Source organism: Rhinatrema bivittatum, chromosome 13 (assembly GCF_901001135.1).
Source record: "Rhinatrema bivittatum chromosome 13, aRhiBiv1.1, whole genome shotgun sequence".
NCBI lineage: Eukaryota > Metazoa > Chordata > Amphibia > Gymnophiona > Rhinatrematidae > Rhinatrema > Rhinatrema bivittatum.
Genome location: NC_042627.1, coordinates 79,880,542 through 79,906,893, shown reverse-complemented (window position 1 = coordinate 79,906,893; position 26,352 = coordinate 79,880,542). Strand labels below are relative to the sequence as shown.

The 26,352-nt window shown below is 48.8% G+C and overlaps 1 protein-coding gene across 1 annotated transcript in view; it reads right to left on the bottom strand.

Annotated features, from left to right (window-relative positions):
* Nucleotides 1–20,154, bottom strand: part of SMAD6 (SMAD family member 6) — a 45,509-nt gene extending 25,355 nt beyond the window's left edge. The window contains exons 1-3 of the mRNA XM_029575370.1: nucleotides 19,218–20,154; nucleotides 3,857–3,913; nucleotides 2,370–2,447 (exon numbers count right to left, since the gene is read on the bottom strand). Coding sequence (XP_029431230.1) covers nucleotides 2,370–2,447; nucleotides 3,857–3,913; nucleotides 19,218–19,746 — 664 coding nt within the window. The 5' untranslated portion in view covers nucleotides 19,747–20,154. The remainder of the gene's footprint in view (nucleotides 1–2,369; nucleotides 2,448–3,856; nucleotides 3,914–19,217) is intronic.
* Between the last annotated feature and the right edge of the window lie 6,198 nt (nucleotides 20,155–26,352).

The following is a 26,352-nucleotide window of genomic DNA, read 5'->3' as shown; positions in this document are numbered from 1 at the left end:
CAGCTAGAGTAGTGCATGCAGTCATGCTTGTACAGAGGACAGCTGGGAAGATATCCTCACCCACAGCAGCATAGGCCGGGCAAACCAGGCAGAGAGGGCCACATGGCCCCTACCTACCAACTTCTACTAGGCTTTTTTTTTTTTTTTCAGTTGAAGGATTTGCAGCAAGTGTCTCATCAACACAACCATGCCAAGAGATTCCCAGGATTCCCCACACCATGGAGAATCTGATGCCCTGGGCAGGTCGCACGCTCTGTGTACAGTGATAGAAAGTGCAATGAGACAGCACCATGCAACGCCGCAGCAATTTCTATCAATAACTGCTTGAGATCCTGAGCACTGGCCATATCTATTTCATACTACATTAGGCACCGTACCTTTTAATTAAGTTATTAACCCCATATATCTTAATCCAAGTTAATTCGACCTGTTCATTGTAAGACATTTACTTGTCATTGTTATTGTTGAGAATGTAAACCGAATTGATCAATAATTCTGTTATTGGAAAGTCGGTATAGAAAAATGCTAAATAAATAAATAAAAATAAATAAATACTCTGGAGAAAATGGGTTTTGGGGGCCCTTATCTTGAATGGCTTTGGCAGCTCTTTAGCACCCCCAGGGCGTGTCTCAAAATTAATGGCGGATATTCCCCCATGTTCACGGTTGGAAGAAGGACCAGACAGGGATGCCCGCTATCCCCACTGCTTTTTGCCCTTTGCGGTTAACATCCGTCAGGACGCCGCGGTTACAGGGTTCGTCCTGGGAGGGGCGTGTTCTAAGCTTTCTATGTATGCAGACGATATCTTTCTAAAACTAACTCACCCTGAGACCTCCCTCAGGCATATGACAAATGAAATGGGACAAATCTGAGATCTTGACTATCAGTATCCCACCCCATGAGGTTACCCACTTACAAGGGTCGCTTAAATTCAAGTGGGCGCATTCCCAGATTTAATATCTGGCTGTTTACCTCAGTGCTACCCAGGATTCGCTCTCCATTAACTACAAACCCGTATGGCACAAACTTAACAAAGCCTTGGAAGAATGGAGTAGATATCATATATCCTGACCATACTCCGCAAACTTTTATATTTATTTCAGACACTAGCACTCAAATGCATCGGGCACCCACAACTGCGACAGGCGCTCAGTGCAAGCCTCCGTTTTATCCCCGCTTCGGGTCAATTTCTTCCAATATACATCCACAGTTCCAAGGGGCGACACTGGCCCGGAGCGGGTCTATTCTGCATCCAGAATTTGTGTTTTTTCATCAAGCCATCACATTATACCATTGTTCTTAAGCATTTAAAATGTCACAAAGATACTAACTAGGAGGAACCACAGAGGATCCTATTTTTAATTTCTCCCGAGCCCTTCAATCGCGAATTGACTTAACACCACCTCCGGGGCTGGAGTTGAATTTGCTGCGTTAAAAAAGTGTGTGTTGAGCACCCGGCGATTTTCTGCATCAGGGTGTAATAGCTAATAATAATAATAGTAATAGTAATAATAATCGTAATAATAATACTAATTGTAATAATAATAATAGTAATAGTAATAATAATCGTAATAATAATAATAATAGTAGTAACGGCCTCATCTACAATGGAATTTACATGTGATGGGAGCTATTGGCTACACGCTTGCTTGGGCGTGCGTTTTGGACACGCTGATCTCCTTATTGCATTGGGTGCTACTCTAGCTTGTCCAAGCGCACGTGAACCCGTGCACTAGGCTGGGCACAGTTTATTGCATCGGCCTGACATTGTTTAAAAACGGGTAGAGCCCCATTTCTTCTCTCCCACTTCACCTATTTCATTAACTCCCACACCCTCTCGCTCTACCAGCACGTTCTGCAATTCACTTTCCAAACCGCTGAACAAGAATATCTCCCGGCCAGCAAAGGAAGGGAAAAAGTCTGGGAGACCAAAGAGTTGAGTTTGAAAAACTGATTCTCCTTACCCTGACCTGAAAAAGACAGGATCCACGAAACAGAAAGAGCAACAACCTCCAGAGAATCCCAAACAGCGAAATACAGAGCAACAATCCTCAGAGACTCCTCCAGAGACTCCTCCCCTCTGGAGGCTGAGGAGAGCAGCACATTCGACTGTACCTCAGCCCATACAAACGGGTGCCATCCACTTTATCATCAACAGTTACCAGAGGTGCAGCAAAATTCACTTCCTCCACACACCCACTGCTGCAGCGATAGCAGAGGACGGCGGCAAGGATTATCCAGGGCAACGTAACAGGACATGAAGGAGGCTCCCCGCATCTCAGCAGCTCCTTCCACTTTCAACTCTGCAACTCTCTGGGACTTTAACAAGCTTTCATGCTAATGTGTGAAATGACAGCTTGCGGGCTCACCTGAGACATGTGCAGGGCTGACGTCGGGTGAGCTGGTGGCCTCAGTCTCCATATAGGACAGCGTGGAATCCGAGAGATCTGGAAGAAAGAGAAGTTATATAATAAGAGAGAGAGAGAGAGAGAGTGGCTCTGGCGCTCGTGCACTGCACTCACGTCTGTTCTGCATGGTTCAGTGGTGCTCATCTATGTAAGAGAGCCCTGGAAAAAAGAAACAAAAATCGCATCTCATTCGTGCATCCACTCCTCGGACCCCCCCACAAAAAATGGCTCCGGGCTCTGCACCCCAGAACTCTACCCAGCGGCTGTAGCCCACACCTTGGGCCTGCCCCGGGGCTGCAGCCCAGATCCAGGCCTGCCCAGTGCGGCAAGGAGGAGGAGGCCCCTCTCACCAGCAGGTCAGGACACGGCGCGCTCACAGGATAAAGTTACATTAAATCCTCTCAACTATTCATAGGTACAATAGTTAATTAGCAGCGTTTGCATTCCTGGAGCGGCTTATGCTCCCCTAGCTTCCTTCCGTCCGTCTTGCAGAAGCCCAGGAAGCTCTGTTTTAACAAGTCCTTCCTCACTCCCTTACCTGCACACCTCAGATTCTGTAATTAAGCGCTCAGCACTAAACTGTTAACGCTGCTGGTTTTCCACTCCAGCTCTGCAGCTCTCAGCAGTGTCTGAACAAGTTCCCACCAGGCCCCCTCCTTCCCCCGACTGGGGATTTATTGCTGTCAACAAACTCAAGCCCGGCACCTCAGAGCCTATTTCTGCCCAAAATCCCTCCTCTCAGGGTGAGCTCTGCTGTGCAAATTTATCAGCAAGGAGGAAGGCTGTGGCTACCTGTGCGTGTGGAGTGGCAAGGAACAGCAGACTCACTGCCAACCTTCATGTCCGGGCTGTCCCCCCCCCCCCGGGCCACATAAACGTGCCACACGCTTACACCACGTGGCACCACATACATTTCACGCGGGGCAATCAGCAAACGCACCACAAGCACTTTTCATTTTAAAAGGAAAACAAGTGGTTTTGAAGGTGCAATCTAAGGAAGTCTCCCCCCTCTTCCTGACCTGAACATGCCCTCGGGAACTCCCGAGGATTGTAAACCATGCGCAGCTTTCCTTGCATTAAGTACAGGCAATTTACCCGTGGAAATCTGCTTTCAAAGGAGAACAGCACTATCTGTGCACCACGTGGAAGCACTACACTGCTCTGTACATCCCTGCACCGATTCTCTTCCACGTCATTCGCCGTACAGCGAGATGCTCCTTCCCCCTGCACCATGTGATACGCTGCGCTAGAAACACCTGCAGGCGCTGCTCATTACATAAAAGATGCATTCATTTTCTCTCCACGTGTCACTGATAAGTTGGAGGACCACGCTCCTGTTTCAGAGGGACAGAGTTTACTGAGTCCTTGTATTCTGAAACCTTTCCCTGTGTATACAGCTATTTAAAAACAACCCCCCACTTCTTCCCAGGTGGGATCTGCACACTTACCTAAGGGCTTTTGCTCAGCGTTATGTGAGAGGCGAGAGTATGGAGGTGGTGGAGACTCTGCAAGAAAGGGGGAGAGAGAGAGAGAGAGTTAAAAATCAGACACCTGGCCAGCAGCAAGGTTACCCGCTCCCCCGTTACAGTAAACCGGTGTAGCAGCGAGAATATATTCTGGGTTTTTCTGTTAACATGGACTGTTCAGCGGATCATGTGCCCGTGACATCAGCAGAAGATTTGGTCAAGGCCAATAGTAAAGCAGGGTTTAAAAAAAAAAAAGCTTTGAAAAGGTTTCTGGAGGACAGGTGCATTAGGTACACTTGGGGACTGGCATGAGAATGGATCTGCTGGGCACTTCCACTATCAAGAAACAGGATGCTGGCTGACCCGGGAGGAGGAGCGTCATCTTACAGCCATGGCTGCCAAGCCCGGGTTCAAATCCCCACGGATGCTCCTTGTGACCTTGGGCAAAGTCACTTCACCCTCCATAAAAGCTTAGCAACTCATTTACTAAGCATTTAGTAAATCAGGCCCCTTAGGATCTTGAGCCCCTGCGCTACCTGAATGTCTCCGAGAAATACGCGGCACATAAGTGTTTGGTTCAATAAATACATAAATAAATAAAAACAAACAAACACACACACATTCAGGTTCTTCCGCTGCACTCCTCCACTCTTCTCTATATCCTTTCAGAGGTACGGCCTGCAGAATTAGACACTATTCACCAAGGCATTATCACTTTTTTTCTTCCTTTGCGCCCTACTATCCTTCTGGCCACCACTTTTCTTAATCAGTCATCTTCTCTCCTCTTGATGTGTCCTCCATTTACCAGCAATCTATCACTCGACCACTTTCTAATCCAGCCCAGCTGCTCAATTTATTAATCAGTCTCCTATGCAAAACTGTACCAAAAGCTTTGCTGAAATCCAAGTAAAACATTTATTTATTTAAAAAAAAAATGTTTTTATTCAGCTTATATCAAAAATATGTGCTAGGTGGAATACAAGATAAAATAACATTTCGAACATTGTAATACAATTAAACAGCATTAACATAATAATATAACAATCAAATAAATAACATAAAACAAAACATTTAAATGATGATATCACAGGCCTGACTAAAGAGGACTGATCTCAACAATTTCCTGAACTGCCCAAGTTCCTCAAGTGAGCACAAGAAAGACGATAACGAGACAGAAAATAATCTGAGACGCGTTTCGCTCAAGCACGCCATTTTTACAGTAAGAACAAGAAAATGTGTATCCGCAGCTCTCAATGTAATTTTTGGGACATAAGCTGCAGCTGATCTGACAAATAGCCGGGCGCAATAGACTTCATGGACTTGTAGACCAGGGTAAGGATTTTAAACCTGGTAACCAATGGAGTTATTTTCATATTGGCGATTATATGCTCCCAACGCTGGGGCCCAGCCATTAAACGAGCTGCAGAGTTTTGCAGAACCTGAACAGCTGGCAGCAAGGAAGCCCAATAAACAAAGAGCTACAATAATCCAAAGTACTTAGGACAAAAGCATGAACTATAGATCTAAAATCAGTTTGTTTCAAAATATATTTCAGATGTCTTAAGAGGCACAGTTTATAATAACAGGCTTTCAAAATATTTTGGAAGAGCTGTTGAAAGGGCAATCTGCTGTCAAACAAAATACCCAGATTACAGAACCGTCACATTTAACAAAGATAAGGAACTTATTTTACGCGTAGCCAAAAAATCTAGATCATTTCTGTCTTCTGGAGGTTCAAAACGAAATGATTCTGGGCCATCCAATTACTAATTAGCTGCACACTAGGGACAATTTTATTTAAAACTAAATTAAGATAAAATAAAGTAAGTCATCTGCATACATTCTAAATGGTATCTGTAAGGAAACTAAGTGGCCACAAGTATATATTAAAAAAAAAGAGTAGCCCAAATCAGAGCCTTGTGGTGCCAGTTAATAATATACAGTAAATTCCCCTCCCAAAGGCACCCGCTGTGGTCTTGAATCAATGCAAGAAGGAAAGCAGGAAGGACAGTGCCAGAGAGCTCGGAAGCGACATCAAGGAACAGCCCTAGAACTGCCTCTCCGCCAACTAAAATCTGAAGTAAAAATAAGAAATCAGTAACGGATCTGAATAAGGTTTCAGTGCTGTGTCGCAATCTGAAGCCACGCGGAAATGGTGCAATATCTGATCTGTAGAGAGACATTCTGACAACTGAGAAAATACTTTTTTTTTTTTTAAGCAATTTACCCATAGAGAACAAATTAGAAATCGGATGATAGCTCGATAATCCATCAGGTGGTAAATTGCCTTTTTTTTTTTAACAGGTTGTATAGTTGTCTGTTTAAACCTCATAGGAACAATTCCTTCCTTTAAAGAGACATTGATTACGGAAATCCTATTCTCACTACCCTCTTCTTGTAAGATAGGAAAACGGAGCGGGATCTAGCACGCAGTCTGAATTTCTCACTGAATTCACTATGTTCTCAAATTCCATTGACCCAATCATCCAAAGGTTCCTCGTTACCAGACACAGTCACCAAAATACAATTTAATCAACTAGCCTGGTAATCCGCTCCCCCAGAGCACCCTACCTGCATTTTAAATGATTTGCAAGATCTTCTGAGGAAAAGTTGTAAGTAATTTTGTCCTGAGATTGCTCAGTAATTCGTTTAACAGTATTAAATAAAGTGAATTATACTCTCTCTTCCTCGCTGCATTATATCATTTCTATATTCCTGACGACTGATGCTTTTCCTTAGTCCGGGGTTTCCTCCAAGCCCTCTCACGACGCCTCATCAAGGGAGACCTGTAAGGTCACTATATATTCCCTTTGCTTTACTGTTTAAATGAAGCTTCAAATCACCCAATAGAATAATCCTTGGGTACTGAACCAATAGTAAGTTTGAAAAGCTCATGACTACTGTCAAATAGTTGGCCAGAATTTCTGGAGGGCAATAGAGCAATATAAAGACAGTATCCATCAATTTAAAAGCCATCACATCCATGACCCAGCTTTATAACAATTTCTATAAAATACCTAACCATCACCACCACCTCCTTTCTTCCCCACCCTATCGTCCAATAGATCCAGAGCACGCCCAGATCCAATCCATTGCTGACATCTGTCCGACACTATCTGCTGCCTCGAATCCCGCATACATGACCATCCTTTCCTTTCAGTACAGTCTACATCAATTTATCCACCAAGGACGCTAGGTCAATCTGCTCATAAATTCCCAACCTCCTCTCCATTACCACTCATGTATTTAAAAAGATTTATTCCTGCTATATTCAACGTTCTTAAGAACATAAGAACATAAGAAATTGCCATGCTGGGTCAGACCAAGGGTCCATCAAGCCCAGCATCCTGTTTCCAACAGAGGCCAAACCAGGCCACAAGAACCTGGCAATTACCCAAACACTAAGAAGATCCCATGCTACTGATGCAATTAATAGCAATGGCTATTCCCTAAGTAAACTTGATTAATAGCCATTAATGGACTTCTCCTCCAAGAACTTATCCAAACCTTTTTTGAACCCAGCTACACTAACTGCACTAACCACATCCTCTGGCAACAAATTCCAGAGCTTTATTGTGCATTGAGTGAAAAAGAATTTTCTCCGATTAGTCTTAAATGTGCTACTTGCTAACTTCATGGAATGCCCCCTAGTCCTTCTATTATTCGAAAGTGTAAATAACTGAGTCACATCTACTGTGTGGGGCGTGGCAACGCTGCTGCTGCTGCTGTGAGAAGCCAGGGAGCTGCTGCTGGTGACTCCCCCAACATGCAGTGTGAAAGGCTAAAGCAGCAATGCCGTGGCTGCCTGTCTGGGGCGTGGCAACGCTGCTGCTGCTGCTGTGAGAAGCCAGGGAGCTGCTGCTGGTGACCCCGCCAGCATGCAGTGTGAAAGGCTAAAGCAGCAATGCCGTGGCTGCCTGTGTGGGGCGTGGCAACGCTGCTGCTGTGAGAAGCCAGGGAGCTGCTGCTAGTGACCCCGCTAGCATGCAGTGTGAATGGCTAAAGCAGCAATGCCGTGGCTGCCTGTGTGGGACGTGGCAACGCTGCTGCTGCTGCTGTGAGAAGCCAGGGAGCTGCTGCTGGTGACCCCGCCAGCATGCAGTGTGAAAGGCTAAAGCAGCAATGCCGTGGCTGCCTGTGTGGGGCGTGGTAACGCTGCTGCTGCTGCTGTGAGAAGCCAGGGAGCTGCTGCTAGTGACCCCGCTAGCATGCAGTGTGAATGGCTAAAGCAGCAATGCCGTGGCTGGCTGTGTGGGACGTGGCAACGCTGCTGCTGCTGCTGTGAGAAGCCAGGGAGCTGCTGCTAGTGACCCCGCTAGCATGCAGTGTGAATGGCTAAAGCAGCAATGCCGTGGCTGCCTGTGTGGGGCGTGGCAACGCTGCTGCTGCTGCTGTGAGAAGCCAGGGAGCTGCTGCTGGTGACCCCGCTATCGTGACTTGCTCCTGACACCAGGATCAGGAGGACATGGGGCCACCAGTGAAGGGCTGCCACAGTCAGTCAAGAAAAAAAGATTTCCATAAAAATTAAGAGGGAAAATTGAATACTTAAATAATTTTAACAAACTCCGAGTTCATTGATCTGAAAATGTATTTGCTTAGCCCTCCTGCTTCCAAGCCCCTGACAGCTAAGGGCTGCAGGGGAACAGACATTAAATAAGCAGGACACTGCTGCCCCCAGCTTTCAGCCAAGCTCCATGCCCACTCCTGGTTTTCATCCCAGTCGTCTCTCGTCCTCCGGGACAGGACAGGACCCAGCTCTCATAGCGTAAGGAGAAACAGACCTGCACGACCCCCTTGTCCTTTGCATTATGGGGCAGTTTCTCACAGGGGCTTTTGCCATACACAAAGGGAGGGCAAAGATCAGGTTTTTAAGCAGACTTGTGTAGTTTTCATCCGAATATGCTGAAGAGAAAAATGGAATATGGGCATGCACCAGCCCCATGCCAGTTCTCTTTAGGCTAATACAAGTTTTGGAAAAAAAATGTCAATGGCATGAGATGCTGAAGGGTCATTGTTGTCTTAGGGAAACCCCCTGTGCCGGTCCCCTTTGTCATTAATACAAGAAGAAAGTGGGGGCAGACTTTCCAGCCATCCTTTAAGCTATTTTTTTTCCCTGTAAAAACAGGGACATTGCAGCTTAAGTGCCTGGGTTCTCAGCCAGATAAGGAGCGCGGCAGCCTGGTGCCTGCAGCTCGGCTAAGTGTATATTATCATCAGCCCCAGACAGAAACAGCAGAGGGGAGCTCACAGGCCCAAGCTTGATAAAATCCCTTCCACAAGACTACAAGGCAGGCCCCTGTGTGCTGCCTCTCCAGCTGGATCCCGACAACAGTAATTTACTAAATATAGGGGGTGGGGGGGTGAAGGAAATAGCTGAAGACCTGCCCCATTCCTACTCCTCCGCACACTGTCGGGCCGATACAGAAAAACGCGCGGGAGAGCCGGTGAGCGCACAGGACACTCTCCCGGGGGCGCGATTCAGGAGGGTGGCCTATGCAAATTAGGACCGCGGTAAAAGGAGGCGCTAGGAACACGAGTGCGTCCCTAGCGCCTCTTTTTGGACAGGAGCGGCGGCTGTCAGCGGGTTTGACAGCCGATGCTCAATTTTTCCAGTATCGGTTCTCAAACTTGCTGACAGCCATGGGTTCAGAAATCGGACGCCAGCAAAATTGAGCGTCCGTCTTCCAACCTGTGGGCCCATTTTTAATTTTTACTTTTGGGACTTCCGACTTAATATCGCCATGATATTAAGTCGGAGGGTGCACAGAAAAGCAGTTTTTACTGCTTTTCTGTGCACTTCCCCGGTGCCGGCAGAAATTAGCGCCTACCTTTGGGCAGGCGCTAATTTCTGAAAGCAAGATGTGCGGCTTGGCTGCACATTTTGCTTTTTGTATCGCACGGGAATAACTAATAGGGCCATCAACATGCATTTGCATGTTGCGGGCGCTATTAGTTACGGGGGGGAGGTTGGACGCGCGTTTTTGCCGCACTATTACCCCTTACTGAATAAGGGGTAAAGCTAGCGCGTCCAAAGCTGGGGTAACAGTGCAGTGCACCGGAGCGCCCTGTACTGTATCGGCCTGTAAGAGAGAAAGGGGCTGGAAGTCTACAATGGTTTAGCACAGCAATTAAAGGACTGGTTGTGCAGCTGCACCCAGAAGGTCCCCCAGTTCAATTAGCATCAGGGTCTTCTGCAGAGGCAGCGTTCTCAACCCCAGGGAGGAGCAGGGTTCCAGCGGGACACACAAATTCCCAAGGAGGTCACGGTGCTGGAACCACCGAGCTGGAAGTAAAAAAACGAGAGGAACAGAGATTAAAGTATTATTTTATATCTGCAAAGGCCTTTCTTGCTTTCCCCCAAGACGTTTGTAGGGAGATTCTTTCTTGTCACTTAGCTCCTTCTAATAATGTGCACAAAAGAGTTTGTTAGTGACCATCGGAAACTTTTTGTCAGTACAGTCGTGCAGATTAAAAAAAAAAAAAGATAAACAGGGCCCAAGGCTGAAAAAACCCCAAAGCATCCATTTGTGTCTCAGAATAAATATCTTATGAAGGAAGAGAACAGGGCCTGGGGGGTGTGCACAGAATGCGACTAAGATGTAAAGCAACGGTGCTGCCATGTCCCCTGGAGTCTCCTAAGAGAGAGGCCATGGCCTAACTCCACTCTAAGCCCAGCGATACATCAAAGGATCAGGACGCCAGGCAATGCTCTCCCTACAGACACAGCACAAAACCATTAAGAACCCCATCATCATTTGCTCTCCTCCTTACTTAATTCCTGAGACAACATTTGTGTTTAATGCAAAAGAAATTTCCCCCCCAATAACCACTCTCAGCAAGACAAATTTCAGAAAGCAGAGTTGCTGCTCTACCAATTGTCCTCAGAGCCCAGACAGGCCGATGCAGTAATCTGGGCACCAAGAAAACGTGTGCTGGATCTCAGCACACAGGTTATTTATTTATTTATACTTAACTCCCTATGCATTAGATATTGCATTCAGGAGTTAAAACGTGCCTGAAGCTCAAGATGCATGCTTGGCACAGGCTGAACACACATTTTAACGCAAGAAGCATCCTGACAGGTTACTAAGCTGCTACCACCTAGACGGATAAATACTGATTTACCTGGCTATCTGGCATGGGTCACTGGTAATTAGCCAGCTAAGTGGCTGCCAGCACTTACCAGGAAAGTTACTATTTTTTAAACTTTATTTTTTTTTTTAACTGATCCAGGAGTTTCCAGGCCAAAAAAGGCACACTGGCCAGATGCAGTCTCTCTGCACTGGGGAGTTCTACTTAATGTCCTCATTTGCATGGGATTTCCATGCAAGGGAGCTGAGCAGCAGTCCCGTGTAGGAGCGCGCATTTTCTGTGCGCATATCTCCTTGCTGTGTTGGCAGTTAAGTTTTGCGCCCAGAAAACGAGCACTCAAATGCCAGCCGAAAAGTGCATTCGACTGGGCTCACCTTTCTGCATCAGCCTGAGTGTGTGAATACAGCACGGACAGCTGAAGAGCAGATCAGAGCTGCAGGAAGGCATCGCACCAATACAGCAGAGACAGCTGAAGCGTGGCCTCCAGGACAGAGATTTTTTTTTTTTTTTTGAAACTTTATTTTAAGGCAGGAGGTCATATGCCCTATCAATATCTGGGGTGGGTGCCCTGCTCTCAGACAGACTGGACATACTGAGCAGGGAGACTTAAGGAAACATAGGTGCACAGTAACCAAAACAGCTGCCCCCTCCAAAAAATGTCAGACAGAAAATCATTTTCCAGCTGTGGTTTTTTCCTAAGGGCAAAAAGCACATTATTTCTAGGAGCTGTTACAGCGGTGTGCCCTCCCAATACCTCTTCACTGCCTTACAACCTAAGCCGAAAAGTAAGCACTGCCTGATTACACGACTGTGTTGTGCCACAGGAAAACAGCCGTGCAGGCTCCGAGGGCCCTGTGGGGGAGGGGAGGCACGCCAGCTTTTCCGGGAGCGCGCCCCAGAAGCAGCAGCACATCAGCACGCTGGGCTCTGAAGACTTAGCCTGTGGCCGGCCTGTTGCCCTCGCTCGGCTGCTGCTGCGCTGGACTTTGGATTCCATTCCCGGGCCAGGCTCCTGTTCCTCATGGTGACCAGGGCTGGCAGAGCACTCAGAGCCCCCCCCAAAAAGAGGCACAGCAGAGTACGACTACTGCACCGATACCCAGTGGTCAGCCAAAGTCCAGCAGGAAGCATGAGGAAGAAAGCAGAGGGGGGCTGCACCTTGCTGGCAGCCTGAACTTCAGCCACCGCTCGATACTGCTCTCAATGGCTCCCTGATGAGACCTTGACAGGAAGGAGGAGAAGTTGTGTGCACAGCTTCCCTCCTTCTCAGCTCTCCTCTCTCCTCCTCCCCTTTCTCCCTCACTAGCCTGCCTGCACTTCTTAGTCTTTTTCCATTGTACATATGTATATATTTGCAAACGTTGCTATAATATAATTTAATGCAAACTTTCCCATGTTATCTCCCACCCCCTTTTAATACCTTGTTCGCATGTTTTAATCGTTCAATGTAAAGCGCCATGCCTAGCGCCAGTTTATGTTACAATGTGAACCGATATGATATCCTGGATGAATGTCGGTATATAAAAATTTTAAATAAATAAATAAATAAATGAGAGCCGGATGGTAAGGAATGAAAGGGTCTGCGTCGTGCAGTGCATTCTAGGACGCTCACGTCAGCCTGGCCACCAGTGGGAGACTGCACGCCACAAGTCACAGTGAAAGAACGTGCACAGCTCCGGGATAGCTTTATAAACAGGACAGCCCCACAGGTGCGTCCGGAAGAGCTGTGAAATATCTAAAGAACAGGCTGGGGAAGTACTCACGGACCTTTAACCACCTGATCCCCCCTCTCCCAACGCAAAGCCTCCACGCAACCGAAGAGACAAACCTGCAGCACAGCCTCCGTGATCCGAGGTAGCTTTCAACAGCTTTAACACAGGCCCTGCATGCAGCAGAGCCCTCCTGTCCCAGAAAGGCAGAATTGTTTCAGCAAAACAAAATGTCTGAAGGCAGCAAGAAAAAGGGCAGGAGACAATCCGTGGTCAGTGAGCAGTAAGAGAGGGTGGCAACCCCCGAGGCGCTGCAGACAGGTAACCTCAGCACTCTGAGGGGGATCAGCTTCCAGGCATCTTCAAAAGAGTCCAAAACAAGACATAAATTATCTTTAAAGTCGACTGACGTTAAGGATTCTGATCAAAGCCTCCATTCCAGATAACCTCAGGCAGTGTCTCGCTGCAAACCTGATCTCTGAATACAGAGACCGAATTCCCAAAATATAGGCCCCGTGATTAGTGCACTCTGCAGGCCTGATGTGCACAGAAGGAAAGTCATACAAATCTCACGGGGAGGGGGGGGGGGGGGGGTGCAGGCTAGGAGAGGGGATTCTTCTCCCAGCTTTCACTTCTGCTTGGAAAAGAAGGAAAGAGCAAAAACCATGAAAAGTCTCAAAGGGGACCCAGAGTTAGTAAATGAAATCAAAGCCAGTCAGGGGCATTCAGAGCGGAGCCGGCCTGCGTGGTATTAAAACAACAGGGGGGGAAGAGATACAGAACTCTGAAAACCTAAGTACAATTGTGCCAAATCCTGCATAAATACCCAAGCAGCCTGCAAGGCAAGACATAGTAATGACAGCAGGTGAAGACCAAAACAGTCCATCCAGTCTGCCCAGCTAGCGCCCTGCAGGTTACCCCCAGGCCTTCTGATAAGGGCAGTAACTGCCGCTCCCTGCAGGTTACCCCCAGGCCTTCTGATAAGGGCAGTAACTGCCGCTCCCTGCAGGTTACCCCCAGGCCTTCTGTTAAGGGCAGTAACTGCCGCTCCCTGCAGGTTACCCCAAGCCTTCTGTTAAGGGCAGTAACTGCCGCTCCCTGCAGGTTACCCCCATGTTTCTGTTAAGGGCAGTAACTGCCGCTCCCTGCAGGTTACCCCCATGTTTCTGTTAAGGGCAGTAACTGCCGCTCCCTGCAGGTTACCCCCAGGCCTTCTGTTAAGGGAAGTAACTGCCGCTCCCTGCAGGTTACCCCCATGTTTCTGTTAAGGGCAGTAACTGCCGCTCCCTGCAGGTTACCCCCATGTTTCTGTTAAGGGCAGTAACTGCCGCTCCCTGCAGGTTACCCCCATGTTTCTGTTAAGGGCAGTAACTGCCGCTCCCTGCAGGTTACCCCCATGTTTCTGTTAAGGACAGTAACTGCTGCTCCCTGCAGGTTACCCCCATGTTTCTGTTAAGGGCAGTAACTGCCGCTCCCTGCAGGTTACCCCCATGTTTCTGTTAAGGGCAGTAACTGCCGCTCCCTGCAGGTTACCCCAAGCCTTCTGTTAAGGGCAGTAACTGCCGCTCCCTGCAGGTTACCCCCAGGCCTTCTGTTAAGGGCAGTAACTGCCGCTCCCTGCAGGTTACCCCCAGGCCTTCTGTTAAGGGAAGTAACTGCCGCTCCCTGCAGGTTACCCCCAGGCCTTCTGTTAAGGGCAGTAACTGCCGCTCCGTGCAGGTTACCCCCATGTTTCTGTTAAGGGCAGTAACTGCCGCTCCCTGCAGGTTACCCCCATGTTTCTGTTAAGGACAGTAACTGCCGCTCCCTGCAGGTTACCCCCATGTTTCTGTTAAGGGCAGTAACTGCCGCTCCCTGCAGGTTACCCCCATGTTTCTGTTAAGGGCAGTAACTGCCGCTCCCTGCAGGTTACCCCAAGCCTTCTGTTAAGGGCAGTAACTGCCGCTCCCTGCAGGTTACCCCAAGCCTTCTGTTAAGGGCAGTAACTGCCGCTCCCTGCAGGTTACCCCAAGCCTTCTGTTAAGGGCAGTAACTGCCGCTCCCTGCAGGTTACCCCCAAGCCTTCTGTTAAGGGCAGTAACTGCCGCTTCCTGCAGGTTACCCCAAGCCTTCTGTTAAGGGCAGTAACTGCCGCTCCCTGCAGGTTACCCCAAGCCTTCTGTTAAGGGCAGTAACTGCCGCTCCCTGCAGGTTACCCCCAAGCCTTCTGTTAAGGGCAGTAACTGCCGCTCCCTGCAGGTTACCCCAAGCCTTCTGTTAAGGGCAGTAACTGCCGCTCCATGCAGGTTACCCCCAAGCCTTCTGTTAAGGGCAGTAACTGCCGCTCCCTGCAGGTTACCCCCAAGCCTTCTGTTAAGGGCAGTAACTGCTGCTCTGAGCAGATTAGTGTAATAATTCAAAGACAAGAAGGTTGAAATTTTTGTTTTGGCTGGCTGATCACCTGACTCCGGTTCCTAAGGCACAGGTGAACCAGTCCTGGATTTTCAATGCTTTTCTCAGTGAGATGTTCCCAAAATGCTTTACAGCAGAAGCACAAGTGCCAGGTCCTATTCCCTTAGGACCAGGAGTAGGTCCCCCTGCTGGCCAGAGTCGGGCATTGGTTTTTACCTTTAAAGTATTTCCTGACACCGATCTAATTTTGTTCTGGTTGCAGGTCTCCCTCTGGCTCCATTTTTTTCCCCACCTGACTGATCCAGTCCAGGTTTTACCCTATTCCATGCATGGCAGTGCAGTCCTTTGATTTAACCATGAAAACAGTGGGAGTGAATCCAGGATGGGCTCAGTTTAGCTCTTTTGGTCACACTGGCCTGTGATGAATCATTTTGCCCTCCCAGCAAACAAATGCTCCAAAGACGTTTTAATTAAAAAAAAAAAAAAAGACTTTTTATAAACCCACTACACTATTAATGCCCAGTACGGCTCACTTCATCAATCTGCCAAATCAAGTGAATTAAAAAGTCTAAATGCATGGAGGGTTGCAAGAAGTCCCCCAAGTCAGCAAGGCACCCCTGCTTCTCAGAAAATACAACTGCACAGAACAGGCGCATGGTTTCCTCCTGCAACATGAGCTTGCATTGTGGAGATGGGAAACAAAGGTTAAGGCTCTGAGGAGAAAGCTTTTCACATCCTCCCTGAGAGGAGGCACAGCTGCCCAAAGGAGACTGCAAGGGGCTTGATACCTACCAGGACCTCACCTGGGGCCAGCCCAGACTGAAAAAGGAGAGGCAGGTGAGAAATGATGGGGTCATGGCAGGCTCAGGGTCCCGGTGAGAAGCAGCTTTCCCCTCTTAAATGATCACCAAGCTCCACTTCTTCCTGAGGAATACACAGAAAGGTCCCTTCTCTCTGCCCCCACAAGCTGAGCTGACAGGGAACCATCCGCGTGTGCGCTTTATAAAGTCCTCTGCCATGGAAATTGTGTAATCAGGACATTAAGGGCACCCTTGCTACCTTGAAAATACAGTCTGGCCTTCCTATCAAGGACACCTTCATTATTAAGGATACGTTCTTCTCTTCAGGATATAACTGTTTCATTATATGCACAGTGCTTTCATTGTATTTTATCACCATACAATTACATAGATATTACAAACAACGGTATATTATCATCCTAGCATGAAGACATGTGATACTGCTGCTGGCCCTGCCCAGGTAGTGGATGTGCTGATGGTGGATACTGTGCACTAGTGGGCAAAGCAGGGAAGTGAGTAGAATGAGCCAGATACTGGGATAAAGCAGGTATATGGGTAGACTAAGAACTGGTAATGGGTAGAGGCTATGCTGATGCCAACCTTAGTGAGTATTGGTGGTAGGTACGTTATGAAAGTTGGTAGCTGCAGATGTTGGGTGGAAAGTATTCCACAGGTAAATACGGCTGATAGGTCACAACAAGCACCGTGGGTAGGAGATCTTATGACAGATACAAGTTATGACAGCTTACTAGAATGGCACAAGTGACAGTGGTTAGTGCAAGTGGATGCTGGTGACAAGGGAGTGGTAAGTAGGTGGATGAATGCTGATGGGGTACAGCAACTGAGGCATGTGGAAGATAAGGCAGGTGGGTGGCATGAGTAGTGTAGGTGGGTGGATGAGTACATGCTCACTGAGGAGGTGGTGGAAGGCAGGTGGCAGTGAGGACACAGGGATGCTAGAGTTTTGCAGATACAGTAAGAAGTGCTGGTGAGCACAGCAGGTACTTCTATGTGGGAAGTATGGTGTGGGTACAGTTATTCGCTGTAGGTGAAGCAGGGATGGAAAGACAGTTCCTTTACTTAGCCCATGCTGACATTAATACAGCGAGGGGCATGATTACAGCAGATACTACTATGAGGATGTTGTAGGAGGGCACAGGAGCTGGGTGCAGTAGCTCTGAGATGGTATATCACCTGGCTGCATCACCTCCTTACCTAGCCCACAAAAGTGATACAGTGCAGTAGGAGTACTAGAGATGGATGAGGAGGTGCAGTAGGTGGAAACTATGTGAGTGAGCAGCTACAGTAGATGGGTGCAGTAGGTGGGTAAGGGGTAAGGTATGAGTGGTGTAGATGAAGCGGTGCAATAGATAGGTAACAGGTACAACAGGTACATAGGCATTCCATACATGACTGACTGGACACAACAGGTGAGTAAGGGGTGCAGTAGATGGGTGCAGTAGGTGGGTAAGGGGTAAGGTATGAGTGGTGTAGATGAAGCGGTGCAATAGATAGGTAACAGGTACAACAGGTACATAGGCATTCCATACATGAGTGACTGGATACAACAGGTGAGTAAGGGGTGCAGTAGATGGGTGCAGTAGGTGGGTAAGGGGTAAGGTATGAGTGGTGTAGATGAAGCGGTGCAATAGATAGGTAACAGGTACAACAGGTACATAGGCATTCCATACATGAGTGACTGGATACAACAGGTGAGTAAGGGGTGCAGTAGATGGGTGCAGTAGGTGGGTAAGGGGTAAGGTATGAGTGGTGTAGATGAAGCGGTGCAATAGATAGGTAACAGGTACAACAGGTACATAGGCATTCCATACATGAGTGACTGGATACAACAGGTGAGTAAGGGGTGCAGTAGATGGGTGCAGTAGGTGGGTAAGGGGTAAGGTATGAGTGGTGTAGATGAAGCGGTGCAATAGATAGGTAACAGGTACAACAGGTACATAGGCATTCCATACATGACTGACTGGATACAACAGGTGAGTAAGGGGTGCAGTAGATGGGTGCAGTAGGTGGGTAAGGGGTAAGGTATGAGTGGTGTAGATGAAGCGGTGCAATAGATAGGTAACAGGTACAACAGGTACATAGGCATTCCATACATGACTGACTGGATACAACAGGTGAGTAAGGGGTGCAGTAGATGGGTGCAGTAGGTGGGTAAGGGGTAAGGTATGAGTGGTGTAGATGAAGCGGTGCAATAGATAGGTAACAGGTACAACAGGTACATAGGCATTCCATACATGAGTGACTGGATACAACAGGTGAGTAAGGGGTGCAGTAGATGGGTGCAGTAGGTGGGTAAGGTATGAGTGGTGTAGATGAAGCGGTGCAATAGATAGGTAACAGGTACAACAGGTACATAGGCATTCCATACATGACTGACTGGACACAACAGGTGGGTAAGGGGTGCAGTAGATGGGTCAGGGAATGCAGAGATTTGGCACCCCTTATCTGGCCCCCACAGCCAGCTGAAATAATAGAGGTTCAGTAGGTAGTTGCACCGAGTCAGTGAGGGGGGAGCAGGTGCAGTAGCTCAGTGCCCCTTAACTGGACAGTAGAGCTGGCTGTAGTGATAGGGGCTGCAATAGCTGGGCGACAGGGTGCAATAGGATACAGTGCGATTGTACAGCAGATGGGTGCAGTAGGTCAGTGAGGGGATGAAGTGCCTGGATGCCCTTTACCTGACCTGCAGTGCTGGCAGCAGCGATAGGGGCTGCAATAAATGGATGCAAAGGGTCAGTGATGAGATGCGGTGTGTTCATGATGGGGGTGCAGTAGGTGGGTGAGGGGTACAGTGACTCAGTGCCCCTTTCTTGGCCTGCAGAGCCAGCTGTAGTGATAGGGGCTGCAGTTAAGTGTATGCATGTATGCAGAGGGTCAGTGAGGAGGTACAGAGAGTACATGAGGGTATGGGGGGGGGGGGTTCAGGAGGGTCAGTGAGGGAGTGTAATGCCCTGCCACTCCTTACCTGGCATGCAGAGCCAGTTGCAGTGATAAGGGCTGCAGTGAGTGCTTGAGGGGATGCAATAAGTGGGGGAGGGGTGCAACAGGGGGATACGGTGGGATCCTGCAGAAGGTGGGTGAAGGGTGCTGGGGTCAGTGCCTCAGCCACCCCCTCCCCTTAATTGGCATGCAGAGTCGGCTGTAGTGATAGGGGCTGCAGTAAGTGGATACAGCGCGTCAGTGAGGAGGTACAGAGAAGGGGGGGAGGGGTGCAGCGCCTCACCACCCCTTACCTGGCCCGCAGAGCCGGCTGCAGTAAATGGATACAGAGAATCAGTGAGTGCATATTGGGGGGGGGGGGGTGCAGTAGTGCAGCGCCTCGGCGCCCCTTACCTGGCCCGCAGAGCCGGCTGTAGTGATAGGGGTTGCAGCAGACGCTGGCCCCCTCCTGCTCGCCTGCTTGCCCGTGGCTCTGGCAGCCGCTCAGGGCTTTCAGCTGCGCCGGGTGCTGCAGCTCGGGCCAGCGGAAGAGTCTGCAGAGCAGCAGGTGGGGGGGCGCGGGCAGGCCGCCCCGGGGCAGGAAGAGGCAGCCCCCGGCCGGCGCCCCCCGGCCCTCCACGGCCTCCAGCAGCGCCCGCAGCGTCCGCTCCTTCAGGCGCCGCAGCAGCGCCCGCAGCTCCTGCTGCTCGCCGCATGCCCGGCGCCGCTCGCCCTCCCCGCCGCACGGGCAGCAGCCGGGCCGGGGCTCGGGCTCCGGCCCGCACGCGCGGCTCCTCCACAGGCGCCGCAGCAGGCTCGAGCGTCGGGAAGCGAACATGCGCTCGCGGCCGGGGGGCTCGAGCTGCGCCAGAGCCCGCGCCAGCCCGGGCGCCCCTCGCGCCGCTCTGCGCTCGGGAGGCCCCTGCGCGAGCGCCGGACCCATTGGCTGCCGCCCGTCATGTGCCAGTCTAGACACTTTGGCGGCTCCGCTGCTCCGAGCGTTGCGCAAACAAGAGCTCGAGTTTCTTAACTCTTCCAGCGGCGGCTCCGGGAGGGGGGTGCCCCACCCACCGGCCCGGCAGCCCGCCAGCTCGTGCGCCGGGGGTCACGCAGGAGCAGCGCTTCGGCTCTCCGGGCTGCCGGCAGGGTTTAGATAGATCGGAGGGACTCCCGCCTGGGGCTCGGGGGGCTGTGCTTCAGCTGTCCGTGCTGTGTTCAGGGCTCTGAGGACGGGCTGTGTTCAGGACTCCCGCCTGGGGCTCGGGGGCTGTGCTTCAGCTGTCCGTGCTGTGTTCAGGGCTCTGAGGACGGGTTGTGCTTCAGCTGTCCGTGCTGTGTTCAGGGCTCTGAGGACGGGTTGTGCTTCAGCTGTCCGTGCTGTGTTCAGGACTCCTGCCTGGGGCTCTGAGAAGGGTCTGTGCTTCAGCTGTCTGTGCTGTGTTCAGGCTTTTCACTCATCAGAGTGACTCCTGCGTGACGCTCTGAGGATGGTCTGTGCTTCAGCTGTCCGTGCTGTTTTCAGGCTTTACACTCATCAGAGTGACTCCCGCCTGGGGCTCTGAGGAGGGTCTGTGCTTCAGCTGTCTGAGCTGTGTACATGCTTTACCCTAATCAGATGGTTCCTGTGTGAGGAGGGTCTGCACTACAGATCTATGTGCTGTGTTCAGGCTTTACATTTATCAAAGTGACTCCTGAGTAAGGGTCTGAGTAGGGTCTGCGCTTCAGCTGTCTATACTGTATTCATGCTTTACAGGGAATGTGCTTCAGCTGTCCATGCTGTGTTCCTGATTTACATGTATCAAAGTGAGGCCTGTGTGAGGCCTCTGAGGAAGATCACGCTTCATCACCCAAAGGTAGGCGCTAATTTCTGCCGGCACCGGGAAAGTGCACAGAAAAGCACCTTCCGACTTAATATCATGGCAATATTAAGTCGGAGGTCCTAAAAGTTTAAAATAATTAAAAAAAAAAAATTTAAAATCAGCCCGCGGCTCATGGGTTGAAAACCAGACGCTCAATTTTGCCGGCGTCCAGTTTCTGAACCCATGGCTGTCAGTGGGTTTGAAAACCAACGCCAGCAAAATTGAGCGTCGGCTGTCAAACTCGCTGACAGCCGCCGCTTCCGTCAAAAAAGAGGTGCTAGGGACGCGCTAGTGTCCCTAGCGCCTCTTTTTACCGCGGGCCCTCATTTGCATAGGCCACCCTCCTGAATCGCGCGCCCAGGAGAGCGGGCGTTCGCCAGCTCTCCCGCACGTTTTTCTGAATCGGCCTGAAAGTTTTTAATGTCTTTATCTGCCCTCATTTACTGTTACTCTATAGATAGATATTGTAGCTAGGTGTGGATAGGTTTTAGTAACTTGTTGTAATTGCAGCTCCGTGCAGGTTACCCCCATGTTTCTGTTAAGGGCAGTAACTGCCGCTCCGTGCAGGTTACCCCCATGTTTCTGTTAAGGGCAGTAACTACCGCTCCCTGCAGGTTACCCCCATGTTTCTGTTAAGGGTAGTAACTGCCGCTCCGTGCAGGTTACCCCCATGTTTCTGTTAAGGGCAGTAACTGCTGCTCCGTGCAGGTTACCCCCAAGTTTCTGTTAAGGATAGTAACTGCTGCTCCGTGCAGGTTACCCCCATGTTTCTGTTAAGGGCAGTAACTGCCGCTCCGTGCAGGTTACCCCCATGTTTCTGTTAAGGGCAGTAACTGCCGCTCCGTGCAGGTTACCCCATGTTTCTGTTAAGGGCAGTAACTACCGTTCCCTGCAGGTTACCCCCATGTTTCTGTTAAGGGCAGTAACTGCCGCTCCATGCAGGTTACCCCCATGTTTCTGTTAAGGATAGTAACTGCTGCTCCGTGCAGGTTACCCCCATGTTTCTGTTAAGGGCAGTAACTGCCGCTCCATGCAGGTTACCCCCATGTTTCTGTTAAGGGCAGTAACTGCCGCTCCGTGCAGGTTACCCCCATGTTTCTGTTAAGGGTAGTAACTGCCGCTCCGTGCAGGTTACCCCATGTTTCTGTTAAGGGCAGTAACTGCCGCTCCCTGCAGGTTACCCCCATGTTTCTGTTAAGGGCAGTAACTGCCGCTCCGTGCAGGTTACCCCCATGTTTCTGTTAAGGGCAGTAACTGCCGCTCCGTGCAGGTTACCCCCATGTTTCTGTTAAGGGCAGTAACTGCCGCTCCGTGCAGGTTACCCCCATGTTTCTGTTAAGGGCAGTAACTGCCGCTCCGTGCAGGTTACCTCCATGTTTCTGTTAAGGGCAGTAACTGCCGCTCCGTGCAGGTTACCCCCATGTTTCTGTTAAGGGCAGTAACTGCCGCTCCGTGCAGGTTACCCCCATGTTTCTGTTAAGGGCAGTAACTGCCGCTCCGTGCAGGTTACCCCCATGTTTCTGTTAAGGGCAGTAACTGCCGCTCCCTGCAGGTTACCCCCATGTTTCTGTTAAGGGCAGTAACTGCCGCTCCCTGCAGGTTACCCCCATGTTTCTGTTAAGGGCAGTAACTGCCGCTCCCTGCAGGTTACCCCCATGTTTCTGTTAAGGGCAGTAACTGCCGCTCCGTGCAGGTTACCCCCATGTTTCTGTTAAGGATAGTAACTGCCGCTCCGTGCAGGTTACCCCCATGTTTCTGTTAAGGGCAGTAACTGCTGCTCCGTGCAGGTTACCCCCATGTTTCTGTTAAGGGCAGTAACTGCCGCTCCGTGCAGGTTACCCTCCTGCAGAAATTTTACACTTAAAGTAAACATCTGTTACCCCTTTCCCTCATTCCCATCCTCTAGCCTCCAGGGATTCACAGTGTATGTCCCCTGCTCTTTTTCATTCCATTACTGTTCTTGTGTTCATCACTTCTTCCGGGAGGGCATCCCAGGCATCCACCACCCTGACTGTGAAGAAATATTTCCTGAAGTTGGTTCTAGTCCAAGGTTCCAAGACCGTGGGTCATGATCTCAGATGGGGGTCAGAAGTGCCTCCTTCATCTGCCCTCTGCAGGGTCCAGCATTAGTAATGAACGTGGCTTGGGGCCACCACACACTCACAGGCCTTGCTGTGGCACTGCCCTTGCACTAATTTCTGTGGTAACAGGAAGCCCTGTCTGAGGAGGGATCAGGGCTGTGCTGACGTTCATTACTAAGGCTGCTGCTTGCACATCACCTCAGGCTTGAGACCGGCCATGAGCGGAAGGGAGGGCTAAGTGTGCAGGAACTGCACCTCTCTCCTCCTCCTCCACCATTGAACCTACCCTTTCATGTATCTGAAGGTCTGTATCCTATCTCCCCTGCACCTCCTCACCTGCAGGGTGTACAAGCCCCTCATCCTATTTCCAACAGTGGCCAATCCAGGCCATAAGATCCTGGCAAGTACCCAAAAACTAAGTCTATTCCATGTAACCATTGCTAATGCCAGTGGCTATTCTCTAAGTGAACTTAATAGCAGGTAATGGACTTCTCCTCCAAGAACTTATCCAATCCTTTTTTAAACCCAGCTACTCTAACTGCACTAACCACATCCTCTGGCAACAAATTCCAGAGTTTAATTGTGCGTTGAGTGAAAAAGAACTTTCTCCGATTAGTTTTAAATGTGCCCCATGCTAACTTCATGGAATGCCCCCTAGTCTTTCTACTATCCGAAAGAGTAAATAACCGATTCACATCTACCCGTTCTAGACCTCTCATGATTTTATACACCTCTATCATATCTCCCCTCAGTCGTCTCTTCTCCAAGCTGAAAAGTCCTAACCTCTTTAGTCTTTCCTCATAGGGGAGTTGTTCCATTCCCTTTATCATTTTGGTTGCCGTTCTCTGTACCTTCTCCATCACAATTATATCTTTTTTGAGATGCGGCGACCAGAATTGTACACAGTATTCAAGGTGCGGTCTCACCATGGAGCGATACAGAGGCATTATGATATTTTCCGTTTTATTCATCATTCCTTTTCTAATAATTCCCAACATTCTGTTTGCTTTTTTGACTGCCGCAGCACACTGAACCGACGATTTCAATGTGTTATCCACTATGACACCTAGATCTCTTTCTTGGGTTGTAGCACCTAATATGGAACCCAACTTTGTGTAATTATAGCATGGGTTATTTTTCCCTATATGCATCACCTTGCACTTATCCACATTAAATTTCATCTGCCATTTGGATGCCCAATTTTCCAGTCTCACAAGGTCTTCCTGCAATTTATCACAATCTGCTTGTGATTTAACTACTCTGAATAATTTTATCATCATCCACAAATTTGATAACCTCACTCGTCGTATTCCTTTCCAGATCATTTATATATATTGAAAAGCACCGGTCCAAGTACATATCCCTGAGGCACTCAACTGTTTACCCTTTTCCACTGAGAAAATTGTCCATTTAATTCTACTCTCTGTTTCCTGTCTTTTAGCCAGTTTGTAATCCACGAAAGAACATCGCCACCTATCCCATGACTTTTTACTCCAAGGTCCCTGTCCTTGGCCATGCCTATTATTTATTTATTTAAAAACATTTATAAACCGCATATAATAATCAAAGTTGGGCTAGGCAGTGTACACAAAAACATCCATTATCTTAATCAACATAAAACATAAATCAATATCAATCAGTCAAATATAAAAACAAAACAAGTAAAACTCAAACATTACCCAAAGGCTTCAATAAAGAAGTAGGGTCTTCAATTGCTTACGAAAGGTTTTCAAATCCTTTATGAGAAGAAGCACATTCCAGAAACTACTCTTTCTCTTGTTACCACATAGGGAATAGGAGCAGGTGTAACTAAAAGAAAATCATTCTGAGAACGTAAAGATCATTGCAGTTTGTATATTGCTATAAGAGTTGATAATATGATGGGCCATCTCCTTCAATTGTTTTAAAAATCAGTACTAACATTTTACATTTAATTCTCCGTTCTACTGGTAACCACTCCGTTCTACTGGTAACCACTGGGATCGGTGTCACATGATCCCTAAACATCGCTTTCAATATTAATTGCGCAGTGGCATTTTATAAGAACTGGACAACTCTTGGATTACTGCTCTCTATGTGCATGACTCTGCACTTCCTAGCACTGAATCCCAGCTTCCAAACCTTCGACCGCTCTTAAAACTTTCTTAAATCGCTTTTCATTCTCTTCAGGTTTGTCCACTCTGTTGCAGATCTTACTATCTTCTGCAAAAAGACAAACTTTTCCTTTCAACCCCTCTGCAGCGTCGCTCGTGAAGATATTGAACAGAACTGACCCTTGTGGCACTCCACTTAACACTATTGTCTCTTCAGAGTAAGTTCCATTTACCATTACCCCTGACTCCTGCCAACCAATTTGTAATCCATTCCACAGCGTGGCCCCCATTCCCAGGCTTCTCACTGTATTCATGAATCTCTTATGCAGGACCAATTTCAATCCCCTTTATCATTTCTCTGTAACTTTTCTAATTCTGCTACCTAATTTGTGAGCTGGGGCAACCAGTTACACAAAGCACCAAAGATCTATACAGAGGTATTATGCTCTTATCTCTTTTATTCTCAATTTCTATTTCCTGCACACTGAACTGAGGATTTCCAAGAATTGTCCACAAGAATTCAGAGGATCCTTTCCTGGGTAGTAAGTCCTAACATGGACCCCAGCATTGTCTACCTGTAGTTGGGATTATTTTTCCTACCTGCATCATTTTGCACTTTTCCACATTAAAAGGCCGAAGCAATAAAATGCCCAGCCTAGCGCACAGTTGGCCCTGCGTTTTGGACCTATGTCCATCACCCCCAATGCAGTAACGGAATCAGCACCTCCAAAACGCGTGTCCAAACAAAGTCGTAGCTAATAGCACTTGTCACATGTGTAAATGCCATGTGGATGAGGCTATTAACCCAAAGGCGCATTTAGTAACCCCTCAAATTTCCCACCTGCCCCAGAACAGGTGTAAAGTCTTGCTGCACATCAAGGGGTCTACTTTAAAACAAAAAAATATTTCTTTTCTATGGTTCCTCTTACCTAAGGTTGTGGCAATAGAATTAGGAGGAACCACAGAAAGCAGCATCCTGAAAAAAATAAATAAATAAAAGCTTGCGGGGAAAAAAAACATTTCTGTGTGCCCAATATACACGCTCAGGTTGGGCCATTAAAACATATCACAGCCTGCCAGCAAGCCAGGACTGCCTGAGCACAATATTCTCTCATCCATCCATCCGGAGACAAGAGGCGTGTGCGAGCTCCGAGTGAGAAGCCAGCCCTCTGTTTTCTCCCAGTGCAGACAAAACGTTTATTCTCCCAACTCAAAGTGTTTCCATGTGACGGAGATATTTCGTTACTCAGTGGCGCCTGGTGACACCCTTGAGTTATGAGGCTGTTTGGAAGCGTGGGATAAACAGGATTTGCATGGACACGATGATCCCGCCTTGTCTGTCCTGCCCAGGGGACCCGTGCAGTACAGTGCACTCAGCCGAGCGCACTAATTAACCGACGCGAGTTAAACAGGCGCTAATCCACCCCCTGATGCAATAAGGGGATTAGCGCCTGTTTAACGTGCGCGGGGCTCGGAGTGAATGAGTTAGCGCTCAACACATGCAAATGCATGCGAA